This window comes from Hypomesus transpacificus, chromosome 14, assembly GCF_021917145.1.
Source record: "Hypomesus transpacificus isolate Combined female chromosome 14, fHypTra1, whole genome shotgun sequence".
In the NCBI taxonomy this organism is placed as follows: Eukaryota; Metazoa; Chordata; class Actinopteri; order Osmeriformes; family Osmeridae; genus Hypomesus; species Hypomesus transpacificus.
In genome coordinates, this window is record NC_061073.1 from 6,305,157 (window position 1) to 6,319,157 (window position 14,001).

At 40.4% G+C, this 14,001-nt stretch overlaps 1 protein-coding gene across 2 annotated transcripts; it reads left to right on the plus strand.

Annotated features, from left to right (window-relative positions):
* Positions 1–235: 235 nt before the first annotated feature.
* alpk3a (alpha-kinase 3a) lies at positions 236–13,999 on the plus strand. 2 transcript variants are annotated; one of them, XM_047034126.1, is made up of 15 exons: positions 236–1,128; positions 1,440–1,727; positions 1,945–1,989; positions 2,421–2,542; positions 2,957–3,074; positions 3,165–4,512; positions 6,800–9,272; positions 9,524–9,671; positions 10,097–10,224; positions 10,315–10,350; positions 10,490–10,764; positions 11,609–11,697; positions 11,895–12,112; positions 12,219–12,267; positions 12,412–13,999. In XM_047034126.1, exons 2-15 carry the CDS (start codon positions 1,585–1,587, stop codon positions 12,770–12,772), a joined length of 5,553 nt encoding a protein of 1,850 aa, XP_046890082.1. In that variant the 5' UTR covers positions 236–1,128; positions 1,440–1,584; the 3' UTR covers positions 12,773–13,999. The 2 variants fall into 2 exon arrangements, with proteins under 2 accessions (XP_046890082.1, XP_046890083.1); XM_047034127.1 differs by lacking the exon at positions 1,945–1,989 and having other exon boundaries at positions 237–1,128.
* The last annotated feature ends 2 nt before the right edge of the window (positions 14,000–14,001 follow it).

The window sequence follows — 14,001 nt, forward strand, 5'->3', positions numbered from 1 at the left end:
TACCGTCATACACATAATATGTACTCTTTTCATGAACGTTATCAAAATAGGGTCAGAATCCATCATTTGTGTTGCATTTGAAGTTATGTGAACGCTTCACCATATTTCTCTCGCTTCAATACTAAATAATATTTTATAGAAGTGCAATGGTCTATCAGCTGTAAATATGCCCACAAGAAAGCCTTAAGAAGAATGAGCATGATATTATTACCATTACGGTACTGTGATGTTTTCTTGAGAAAAATAAGTCGTTCACATGCGTTGCTTTTATTACACCAAATGAATAAATACATACATTTTTTCGATTCGAAATCAATGTAAGCTAATTTAGTACACCCGCATTAACTGGTTGCTTGGCCGTATTTGTTACATTATTGAAAGTGTTTAGTGTGAAGCACAGCATTTGCCGCTTATAAGGGGCGATTATTCCTTGTGATATGTGCACACAATAAAATTAAGGACACTTGTAATACAAAAGGGACTTGATGTCACTTTCTTTTACTTCACTTTCATGTCTCAGGTATGTGGAAATTGAAGGAATTTAAAACACCACCTCTTCTAATCTAAATCGATGTTGGAGTAACTTTACTTTTGGAGATGAGGCAATATCACATGACTGAATTTACAACCTCTACGCAAGAGAGGATGTTTTGGGACAGAGAGACCGTATCAAATACGGACTGTCCCTAACACCAGAGAATACATAAGATGAAAGGCGTCGTCATAAAACAATTCCCCCAACATTAAAAAGTACACTCAGAATGCCAAAACACATTACAACGCTTTGCACCTCCATCCCAGTGACAGCTCATCACCGATCTGTAGGTAGACGGCTAAACATTCAAAGTGTGGACTATTATGGACTATCATAATTTGGTGGACCCCTGAAAGGATTTATATAATTTTTGATAGTAACTGTTTTTAGCTTGGGGAAATACTGCCTTTTCACTTAAGGCTTCCTACCCACTTGTCTATGGCTAGTTTCGGAAAATGTGATGTGCACTTGCACCTATTTGTAGGCCTGCTATAAATAGGGCCTTGCTGGCACCATTTGCCCTTCCATGATTGGCAATTTTAGAGCTTTGCTTTTGGGACTCCGGCTCCAAAGGACACTGGAAAACATCAATAGTGAGTTCAAAATTTGATTTAGTTTTACTTCAAAAACGTTAATCTTAACACTGGAATTAATTATATTGGAAGTGAGAAAGTTTTTCAAGATTAAGTTTCACTACTGACTATCCTCTACATGCTGATGGCTGTTCGTATATATAACTTAATCCAAAGCAACGGCTTGTTCAAAGAACAGTAGTAGCCGCAAACATTGGGTTTTTATAGTTCCTATCATGTTGTATTGTTAGAGATATCTGCAGATTCAATTTACTATTCAGAGGATCCTCTTACTCCACATAATCATTTAGGTTTTCCCCCTTCTTTTCTAGTTGCTACTTCACTGGTAAAACCCTGCAACTTTAAACTGGGGCAACCTAAACAAACCAAACTTTTGTGAGTCAAAGGTTTGGACTTTTTAGGTAGATATTTTTTTTACATTGGACTTAACATTTTGGCAAATCCTGCCATTGGACAATGACTTCCAGAAGACCAATGACCCGCTCCTTTTCTGGCAACGGGAGGTCCAGCAGCTTTAATAATGAGGACGAGATCAGCTCTTCCAATGGCCGCTCGGAGAGCCGTAATCCTTACCTTTCCAACGTCAGGCCAGAAAACAGGTACTGTGTACAGCCTCATCTTCCCGGTTCTCATGCCTATAACCTATAGCCTACAACCCAAGCCTAGGTGGATCTACACTTAATTACACCATGCTTTTTAGATTACCTATCATGTCATTTACTTTTGCAAGAGCGAGTTGGCTGTCGAACACTCAGACAGACCCAACAGACATGACTGATAAGCTAAGCTGCCTGTATTTGCCTTATGTCTAAATAGCTACTCAAGTCAGAGGTACACAGGTTCTCATTACAGACCTTCGAGGTAAACCATTCTCTTAAAGCACCTATTCCCACTAACATGTTCTTAACCACAACGTCCTGGTTAACCCCAAGTATGAAACAATAAATCTACGTCTCTTTTTAACAATGCTGTAAATGAACATGTTGACTTAAGTGAGCATCTATTATGGTGGTTGTGTTTTTTGTTTGTGACTCCCTTTGTTCTGTATGTAACTCTTTTAATTTATTACAAAACTTGAATGTTATTTCAACTTTTTCTCACAATCTGTAACTGTCATTAACATTATTTTGCCTTTCCATTATGACAATTGAATGAATAAGACTTTATGTTTACAATAAACAGGTTATTCAGAGGATAACGTTAACCAGATATGTCAAGCTCTTTCACCTGAAGAAGGAAATGATAGCAGATACCTGAAACCCACACTAAAGCAATGCTCTTTTTTTCTACAGGAGTACATTATGTTCTGTCATGGCTCAGCTGACTGACGATATCCAGCCTTCATTTGATATCACATTGAAATCTAAGGCCGTGTCAGAGACCTGTAATGTCAAGTTTACTTGCGTGGTTTCAGGTACCCTGATTTAATATTCCCCTGAATGTTTCATGTTTTCAACATTTCTATGTATAAAACCAGGTATAAAAAGAAAAAAAAGTTGTTTTCAGACTGTTTTATGCAGGCACAAGCATTGGTTCTATTTTCAACCTCAACAGCAGAATGTGTTTGCACATGTCAGAGATGATGCAACCGTCTGAAACACACCCGTAGCAGACGTTTATTAAGAAACTCTTTTATTATGTGTTTTTCTTTGACAAACAAGGTTGAAAGACAAACACAACCAGCTTTTCTGTTGCTACAGTAGTTGTTTGTTACTGAGTCCGAAGTTATGGGCCTTAGGGGTTGAGATCCAACATAAGGTGAAAACGGATTACTCCACAGTTGCACTCTGTCTGCAATTCATTATCTGCAATGCCTTTCTATATTCAGGTTACCCTGCTCCAGAACTGACTTGGTACAAAGATGACATGGAGATGGACAGATATTGTGGTCTTCCAAAATATGAAATTGGGAAGAATGGAAAAACCCACACACTTCATATTTACAAGTATGTCACAATTCCTTAAACATTAAAAAATGTGTCACATTTGGTTTTCAAAATTATGAGAAACGTCTCTTTCTCTCTTTTGCTTACTAGTTGCACTGTGGATGATGCGGCAATATACCAGGCCTCAGCCTGCAACAGTAAGGGAATTGTCTCCTGTTCTGGAGTTCTGGAAGTGGGTACAATGAGTGAGTACAAGATTCACCAGCGATTCTTTGCCAAGCTGAAACAGAAAGCAGAAAACAAGAAGCGAGAGCTGGAAGAGAGTAGGAAGAGGGGCAAAGAGAATGTCAGGAGCAGCCCTGACCGTTCTCAAAGGAAGCGTAGGTCTCCAGAAGAGGCCGAGCCCCCCAAGACTCCCAGAGCACCACAGGAAGAGGCCCAGGTTGCAGATGTTGTGGAACGTCCTACAGGTATTTCTGTTGAACCCAATGGAGTCAGTGCTGAGGCCTCCAAAAAGGACCTTGAGCTTGATTCAGAAAAGGTTGAGACCAAGAACTCAACCATAGAGACCTTAGCCAAGAAGAAGAGTAAGGTCTCAAATGGTATAGATTCTGGGGCTTTCGGCAGCAACCATACAGTACAGGGCAACGGGGGGGAAAACTCCTATGATGGAGGACTTAGTTTGGCTCAGTTCCTGGCAGAGACTCTTCACTCCCAGGTTGCTGAAGATAAACAGAATCTTGCACGGTTAGAAAAGACTGTCCAAGTGGATAACTCTTCAGCAGATGTCGATATGGAGAAAGAAACCGAGACACAGAAGGAGAAGCAAGAGAAAGAAAGGGCACTAGCAGAAGAACAAGAACGTAAGAGAATAAAAGAAAGAGACCTAGAAATGGAGAAACAGAGAGAGAAAGAAAAAGAGTGCGCAAGGCAGAGAGAAATGTTACAGAGAACAACACGAGCACTCCCCTCAGGGGCAAAGTTGGAGACCAAGGCACATAAGGAGTCAGATCACCACAACATCCAGGCATCCCTCTCCTCGGTGCTCCACAGTGTCAAAGACTTCTTCTTTGGTAAGAACAAGAAAGGTCATTCTCATGATGAGGAGAGCAGTGAGGAGAAAGAGAGAGATTTCCCTGTAGCGCCTAAACAACCTTACCCCAGCCCTCCTCCACATCATCCACAGGAACTGTTTGTTAAACCAGAAGTGTATGAACCTCCAAAAGAGGAGGCTGTACCATTGGAGGTCAATGAGCCTCAGAAGGCTCCAAGAATTGTGGTGTCAGACACACAGCCAGTGTCACTGGAACAGTTGACACCAGATGAGCCCAACCACATGATTACTATTCCACATACAGAGGATGAGCCCAAAACTTTTGAAATACCGCTAGAGGATGTAGCTGATTTTGAAGAGAAAAACATTGTTGACATGTGTTTGGAAGTTGGCAGTGACAGACCACAGAATGTATCCTTGTCTGTTCTTCCAAGCTCCATTGAGGTGAGTTTCGCCATATTGCTGTCAGTGTAAGACCCAGATCTATTGGTTGCTGAGTGGAGCTCAGCACTGCCATACACAGCCACCTGAAGGCTATTTATACGCTCTACATTAGTGTTTCAAGATTTTTGTTTTATCTGGGCCGATAGCTAAAGCTAGACAAAGTATTGAGTACAGCTCCTAAGAACATGTTGGGTGCAAACAAACTGTAACAGGGGCCCACAGTACTAAACTTTGCTACAGTGTTTAAATGCCAAATCAGATAAGTGATAAGTAAGCTATTTTTGTAGTCAGCTATCTCCTTGGGTGTGGGTCAGAGAGAGCACACTAGCCCTCGAAGGGAAGTATCAGGAGTGAGAGGGCAAGTGAATCAGCCATACTCTATTACACTATCTGCACAGAAGAGTGTGGGTTTCAGTGTGTTAGAATCACTCGAGAGAGAGCAACATTTTGCACGATATAGTGGGGAAATCAATGAACCCACCAACACAAACATGTCAGCTGGGGGAAGGAGAGCGTATAAAACCACATACCATGTGCCAAAGTGTGAGCGTCCTGGCCTGGGGACAAATCATTAGTTTAGTTTTGTGTGTCACAATGATGAAACCAAGGTCCAAACCAGGACAGCATTGCGAAACGTGTGCAGACACAGGACCTAACAGTCAGTATTTAAAGGAGCATAGAGCAAGTCTGAGACAGGTTCCAGCATGGACGTTGAACCTCTTCACATTGACCGAATTCCATACACCCCCCAGTCCCCCATGCCTTAAAATAAACCTTTCTTATCTGGGAGGGAGGAAAGCACCCCTTTCAATCTGTAGAGTGGCTGAGCAGTGAGCAACTCTGCTTTTACAGTATTTTAATGTTGTTAATGGGCAGTTATCTTGAAATTATACTCTCGTATATAAACTAAAAGTAGCGAGTTCATTTTTGAAATGTAAACTGAAATGCACATGTCCATTCTAGAGGGACACGTTTTGGCATTAACTTTATTATGCCTCTTAGCATCTTATTTAATTTACTCTGTTTTCCACTGTGTTAACGTTCAATAAAAATTACATTTGCAGAAGGTGTAACACAAACACTTAGCACCTGCCAAGCAGTTGTTTTGACAGATTTCTCTATAATGTGGAACTGCAACTCCCCTTTTCGAGCACATCTAGTCAACGATAGATGTGATACAACAAAAGTTGACACATCTTTTGTTGTATTAACAATTGTAAGAGCTCCAAAAAATCCTGAATATGACCTCAGTTCCCTTTTTTTCACGGAACTGCTCATGGCTAGCTTCCGTGTGTAATCTGACACTGATTCTTATTTACATTCTGCGAGGATGTTACATTGTTGTATAATACTGTGCTTCCACTCGGGGAACATTAATATCAACATTGCTTGAAGGATGAGGCAATAAAGTATATGAATATGTGCTCAGCATGTGACATTAATAAGTGGGATGAGTTTATGGTCTTTTTGTTGAAATTACACCTGTTTAAGTATTGGGGAAATCCCCCGTCAATCAATATCCTACTCTCATAATCTCCAAACGACCTTGGATAAAGTATCACAAATAGTCCCTTTAAATATTGTCCTTCAACATTACAATTGTTCCAATGTACGGTAGCTGCATGATGTGCAGAATATAATGTGATTGTATTGTCATTTGTTTAAACACTTTGTTGTTTAGATTCTTTGTTGTTGATGATGACACTTCATTCATTTCATGACCACATGCTAGGATGTTTCCTTGTGAGGACATTTAGTCATTTTAGCAGATGCTCATATCCAGAGGACAAAATAGGAACTACTTCCAAAAGTGATGTAACCTGAGTGAATGAGGAAACGTCATGAAATACATTTACACAAATTTGGTTAGTTGCTAGGCTGTAAACATAGAAATATGCAATCAGTTGTCCCACATTAAAATATTAATTTAATAATATTCAAATTATTGTGTATGTCTGGTATGGGTTGTGTATGACCAGTTTAATTACTACCTTTGTCTATATTTGACAGACTGCCAAAGCAGTTAAGTTGTTAACAGTTTAAGACCTAACTCCACTGTTAATCATTTAGTGTATTATGCTACTTTCAGGCTTGGCAATTTTGGTTGATAACTGATTACTATAATTTGTTTCTCAGTTGTAAGGGAATTATATTTAACTGCCCAGGCTTATGATGTATGTAGATACAGCAGTGTACTGTAGCTGTATGTTCTATGGAGTTTATTACAAAGTTTGTATAGATTACTGAGGTATTCTGTACTAAAAAGGTCTGTTTGCTTCGTCTGAAGGTTGCCAATACAAACTACCAGACGGTCCCAGTCTCCAAGGTTGTTGTCCCAAACCCTCATGAGGTCAACATCCCAGTGTTGTCACTGGAGCTGGATCATAAGGTGGAAAGAGGTGAAACTCAAGCTGCACCCAAACAGGATCCATGTGAATATACACCCAGCCCAGAGTCAACCCAGGAATCAGGCTGGCACATGTCGAATCCTACCACTGTGGCTCTCAGTGGCAGCCTTCCGGACTGTTCTGTCTTTTTCACAGACAGCCATGAAACCATTGAAATGGAAGTTAAAGAAATGCACGTTGATGAAAACATTATTGTAAGTGACTATGAGATACGAGAGAATCATTCTCAAAGTATACAGGATAAAGGAGAGAAGGTCATGGAAGAGATTCAGCCATGGCCACATGTAGAAGACGGCATACAAATGATTGATTCAGAAACACCTGCTTTAATAGTACCAACAATTGAATCAATTGAACCAGAACAGCTTCTTCTTGTTCTGGGAAAAAATGTGTTGATTCAGTCACAAGAGGAGTGTATAACAGAGAATAGCAAAAGCCATTGTTCAAAAACAGATGAGTCTGTCTCAGTTTCACAGAAGACGCTAGAGGAAACACCAATCTTTGAGGAATGCATAGGGAATGGTGATTACAATTTTATAGAAGATGCTACTCCAGTTTTGAGGGAAAGTGAAGAAGAATCTATCTTGAAAGCAGAAACCCAATTGCCGGTGGTTACCAAGGCAGAGGAGAAGGCTGATGATTTGTATATGAAGAATATGAATATACAAGGCATGAATAAAGTACTTACCTTTAAAAATGAGAAAGCGGTTGAAAGTGAAGAGTTGGAAGGACAGACAAAGTTGGATGTTCAATATAAGTCAAGCAACCATTTAGAGACACAGCCAGAAATAGACAATGTTAGCATGCATGATGAAATTAGTTTGTCTTCCTCTGTCAGCAGGCCAGCTGACAACACCTCTCACCTGGGAGGATTCACAGAGAATATTCCAGAAATAAGAATATTTGATTCTGTTATGGAAGATCTATCTGAAGTTAAGCAAAATGAATTCATTGCAATACCATCAATTGAAATAATAAAATCAGAAGTTGGAGAGCTAATACCATCGAAACCTTTCTCGCTCACTGATTCGGAATCAGAGCATGCCATTTTCCTAATTAAAGAGGAAAGAGATGCATCAGAGACAGAAGTTAAAACCACAGCCATGTCCCCTGTATTTGTAGGTGTTTCACCCACTGAAGAAAGGATGCAGGATAATGAACTCTTCTCAGCAGCAAAGAATGTACAGGAAGTTGAGCAACAGGATGAGAAAACACTAACACTCATCGGAGAAAAGCCAAATAATCTACCTAGTGCAAGTCTTTCTGTTATGAATCAGTGGATTCCTACAATAAATATCTCCTGTACTGATGGTTTTAAACTCACAGATGATGATGATGATCATTCCCTTGCAAAGCCATCTGCCTTTGACGGACCACTGCCGCATGAAGGACCCCAAAGCCCCATGTTTGTGGTGCCTCCTATTTCTGTTTCTGTTTGTGAGGACATTCCTAGTGAAACAAAACTGCCCCCTACAATTGAGAATTCCGAATCAGAATCGTTGCTTGAATTGTTGAGGGGGGTCGAGAGTGATCTTGAAAAAATCACTACCATTGACACTGACAAATGCCATGGTGATCAGAAACAGGATACAGAAACAGAGAAAGAGAGAAAATCAAACAACATTCCCTCTTTTTCCTGCAAAACAGCAGAAGTGGTATCCATCATACCCTCACTAAGCAAAGCAACAGATAAAGTCAGTATTACAGCATCTGATAGGGTAAAACCAACTAGAGAGACCAAGACTGAACCTGAAATTGATGGGCTAGTCTTTAAGAACCCAACCCCCCCAATGATGAGTCCTGCCAGCCTGCGCAGGTTCCTGGCCAAGGCTGCTCCCACAACAGACAGTACAGGGGGGATGGCCGTCCCTGCCATCACCGTGGGTGACTCCTCTCAGAGTGACAAAACAGGGGATGAGCTGAGTGGCGGATCTACGCCAACATCCTCCCTGTCCTGTGAGAGCAGCCCAAGACTGAAACGCAGGGACAGTCTGTCCCAAATCCGATCTGCCACACCTGAGGAACTGGCCTCTGGAGCTCGCCGCAAGATCTTCATCCCCAAAACTCAAGGAGTGGAGGGAGAGAGTGCGATGGTCGGGCCAGGAGTGCTGGATGTCCAGTGTAAGAAGGAGACCCCTTATATGTCCCCCAGCCAGGCTCGCAGGGCAGCATTTCTGCAGGCCTCTGCTGGTTCTCAAACCCCACCACTTGAGAGGCGCTCCCCTCTGTTAGCGCGCAGGAAGACCACTTTGGACGTCCCTAGAGTCCTGGAGGAAACCACAGTTGAGGAGCCAGAAAATCCAGCTAACGAGACCAAACCTGTGGAGAAGGAGAAACTAAACCCATTCAAAGGTATGCAAAACCACTTGCCAAGCAGTACACCATTCTAAAAGTATATTTCCACCATGATGTTTGAGTAACTTCTTCAATCTATTATATTTAGTAGTTTGCATGTGTAAATAATCACTGTGAGAGTACTGTGTGTCTGGGGTCATAGATGCTGCATGTCGGTAGGCATGGGCTAAAGGAAGTGAAAACATAAGAATGTTTACAGTACATGTTTACTTTGGGTCCCTGGCAGTCACCTCTCTCTCACCAATTAGCTCCTCAGGTTATCCGCAAGATCAGAGGAGAGCTCTTTACAGATGTCTCGGGACACTTGAAGTTGTGGTGCCAGTTCTTTAATGTACTCAGTGACTCAACCATTAAATGGTACAGGGATGAGGAGGAGATAGTGGAGGTTCAGAGAAGGTAAACCCTTGTAAATGTGACAACTTTTATAACAGCTTCTTATAATACTATCAATCAAATTGTGAATAATCCCATTACATCCAGTCTGATAAAGACCAGTTCTGATGGAACCGCAGAGTCAAAGCATGTCCCAAATGCTATTGTTTTCCCTGGAGAGCTCATTGGAGCTTGAACCCCGCACCTATAGCATAGGGAAGTGAATCTTTGACTAGACAGCAACAGTGTAAACTGACACTATTTCACCATCACCAGGGGGCAATAAAGTCTATATCTGTGCTTGACTGCAGACTCAGCAGAACCCACTCACACACCCACCCACTCACTGTCTGTTTCAAAGCGACCTCTTGTGGGCCCTAAACCTTTAGATGATGCAGAGTCAATAAACCATCATTAAGCTAGCATGTTTATCCCTCTCTCTTTCCTAGCGGGGGAGATGAAAGCCAAGTCGCTTTGGCTATTGTCCAGGCATCAAGTCGAGATTGTGGAGTGTACGGCTGCACAATCAAGAATGAATATGGCACAGACTCCACTGACTTCCTACTCAGCGTTGACAGTAAATTGTACCACATGAAAGGAACTTTGAAATCCAAATTACCAAAATATTCTATAGGATTACTAAATGTGTCTTTCTCTTATCTTTCAGTTCTCTCAGAGCTTCTCTTGCGTGATGACTCCGAAGGTAGGCCTCTCAGTCAATGAGAAATTAATTATTCAGGATTGTCCTCTGTGGCTTGCATTATTTTAACCATTTTACAATATTGCTGCAATGGCAATATATTACTATTTGAGATAGTCATAGATATTCTCTTCATTTACAGTGGGAGAGGAGATAGAGATGACCCCACTGACGTTCTCCAAAGGTCTGGCGGACTCAGGCCTCTGGGGTGATAAATTCTTTGGCCGTATAATGACTGAGGAGGCACATCTGGGTGAAGGCTGCAAACACAAGGCCAGCAGGGTCAAGGTAATCTATGGCCTTGACCCTGTATTTGAGTCTGGAAGCACCTGCATCATGAAAGTGCAAAACCCCATCGCCTATGGGACCAAAGAGGAGAGCAACCTTATGGAGAGAAACCTAGAGATTACCAAGCAAGTGAGTGCCACTGTACCCATCCTCAATGTATTTTTCAAGTGTTTCAAAACCTACTTAACATTATTGTCAAGCTTAAGGAAGCTGACAGATTTTTCATTAGTCATTAGACACATAATGAACCATTCATTGTATGTAGGCAATAGGCTGTCTGGTTTTACATGGATTTATAGTGGCCTCTGTGCTGGATTATAGAAAACCCACCACATTCAAGCATTCAGATGAGGAAAGAGACTACAGTACATAAATTGCTTAATTCATAATTCTGAAAATTGGAAGATACAAAATGTTATGTAACGGCCATATTAAAATAATGATAAATAAGAACAAATGTTGAATGTCTTGGTTTTGCCAATGTATAGAAACAATAAAAACGAGTTAAAAATCTCAGGTAAACCATGGTCTGTAAGGGGTGAACATTTTTATTAAACTAAATATTGACTAAATTGATAGTATTTATGGTGAAAATGTTTTTTGTACTTTGGGATGGTTACAGGCACCAACTCAATTTGACCTGGGAACATTATTGCTGTTCCTTAAGGTTGAACATAACAGGAGGGTTAAGTGAAACTGTAAGATGAATCATTGTCTATATAGTAGACGGTCCCAGTCACCAAAGTTATTGTCTGGTAGTTTGTATAGTGCGACCGTCTGGTAGTTTGTATAAATATCTAAAGACTGTGACTGCAAGTCCACATACTGGAGCTTACTTGTTTCATATTCTTGATTATTTGCAGACTACAACTATTAATGCAGTCCCCAAAATGTACAATTCAATGCAGCAAATATGGAAAATGTAGGGTTTTGATTGAAAAAACATGTTTCTCTGTACATTTTGTCTCTCTAGGAGTGCAGAATCCAAAACATGGTTCGGGAATATTGTAAAATCTTTGCTGCTGAGGCAAGGGTGATTGAAACGTTTGGCTTTGCACTAGAGTAAGCAAATACTACAAACCACTAATACTACTTTCATATGGTTAAAACAACTTTTTTCTTGTCTATCTTCACATACCCAGCAAGCTAATTATACAAGAAAATTAGGAATATTTCAAAGAGATTATAGCTCCACTTTTTACCTACTGTACATTTTATTTGCGCTTGTAAAAATTACTTCTTTTTGTGAATCCCAACAGAGTGATTCCTCAGTATCTGATGTACCGCCCTGCAAACTCAGTGCCCTATGCCACAGTGGAGGCTGACGTAAACGGAGTTTACTTGAAGTACTGTCTGATGGATGCTAAAGGCAGACTGATCACAAGAACCATCTCTGAGGTGGAACAGAAATGCTGCACTTTCCAGCACTGGATCCACCAGTGGACACATGGCAACTTACTGATCACTCAATTAGAAGGTAAGACTCAAAGTGTTAGTGGTTATGAATCAAGATTAATTATGTATTTGGTAAAGAGTGTTGAGGTACTGTTATAAGAAAATAATCAATGTGTTCTGTTTTTTAGGAGTTGGAATGAAAATCACTAATGTTAGAGTGGCCACCAAGTCAAAAGGGTTTGTATCTATAACTGTATTACTGTTATTTGAATTGTACTCTTTGAGGTCTTTTTATAACTGTATAATGATTGTTATTATGAGAAACATTGCTCATAGTCCGTTTCATATTATTCTATTTTCTGAAGTATGTCTGTATTGCAGGTATCAAGGTCTTACAGACAACGGCTCTCCTAATGTATTTGAACAGTTCTTGACTCAGCATCAGTGTAACTATTACTGTGGGCTTCTTGGTCTACGAAGCCTGAAAGTCATGGACAGCCTGCAGCAACCCCTTAAGATCAAAGGCTCCAGAAGCCCCCTGCTCCACCGCAAGTTAGGCCAAGGTTCCAGTCCCCAGATCCAGAGAAAGGGACTCGGCAGTCCTCAAACAGCCAAAAAAGCCACTTCTAGTCCAGTGACGGTCAGAAAGACCAACTCTAGCCCCACAGTTGTTCGAAAGATGGAGGAGACAGAAGACAATCCAAAGACGGTTGAGATTTCCAAGGATGTCACCATAAGGTAGAAACAGGACATGTCAAACCCAACTTTCATTTGATTTTGAAACACAGAGGATTGTAGGTTACCTTGGGGCTTCAACATTACGAAGATGTAAAAGCTCATATACCCAAGCAGCCATCAAAACAAAAGCAGTAAATATTGAATCCTTTATTTGTAAAACAGGGAATAGGTCAATGATCAATCGTGTTGTTGTGTAACTTTACTGTGAAATACCTAATTGCTGACTTTACTGTTACACAATTGCCCCTTTTCCAACTTAAAGATAACTGCTCAACTGAATGGAGTTTATAGGTGGAGTTTACAGCACTGAGGAACAGGTCTCCAGAGTCTATATTCTGACCTCTGATTGACATTTGAGATTGTATTCAAAACAGTGGTGCTAAATAAACACACTATTTACTGCTGATGCAGGAACAAGTAAAAAAGCACCAACAACCATGTACTGTACATCTGGGATGTACTCTATGTGCCTTGGCAACACATGGTCTTATTTACTCATGATGTCAACCAACAGTTAAACCTGGCTGAATCAAGGCGGCCTGCATTACATGTGCACTGAGTTTTTTTCTGTTGCATTGTATTTCTAAAATCTCTGCACATACCTGCATGTGCTAGGGAACTGCATACGTTTTGTGTCTTGAACAAATTGTTGTGTAATCTTTGCCAACATGTCTTTTGGTAGCTTTTGGATTAACTATTTGAATTCCTGTAGATTTAATTGGAAAACAACACGGTCACACATGGAACTATTGGTGCAATCCACCAATCCCATTGGCCTACTTCCTTTATTGGTTATTGTAATGTTGTGGAAATGTACTGACAAAGTCTTTACAGTGTCAAGTAGAAATTGGTTCTCAAAAACACAGATTTATAATCTAGACACATGATCAAGCTTTCAGAACTAAAACATAAGTATGAGACTGATGTACAGACTGTTGGAATGATCCATTGTTAAGATTTAGAATCACTTACCTCCAGCTGATCTAAATTGCATGTATCACATTACAGTTTTATTTATAGTGCCTCATTTATTTAGATGTTTAGGCATTATTCAAATATTGTAGAAAAAAAGTGGTTTGTTTATAATTCTGTTGAGATGTGTAGACAAAGTCAGTGGTGTATACGTGAAAGTGTGAGTGCTGAGCCTGCGAGCGATCATGTTAGAAGGTGTGTACTGTGCGAAAACTTATTTGACTGACAATTTTTTTAAATAAAATAGTAAAACATCCAATA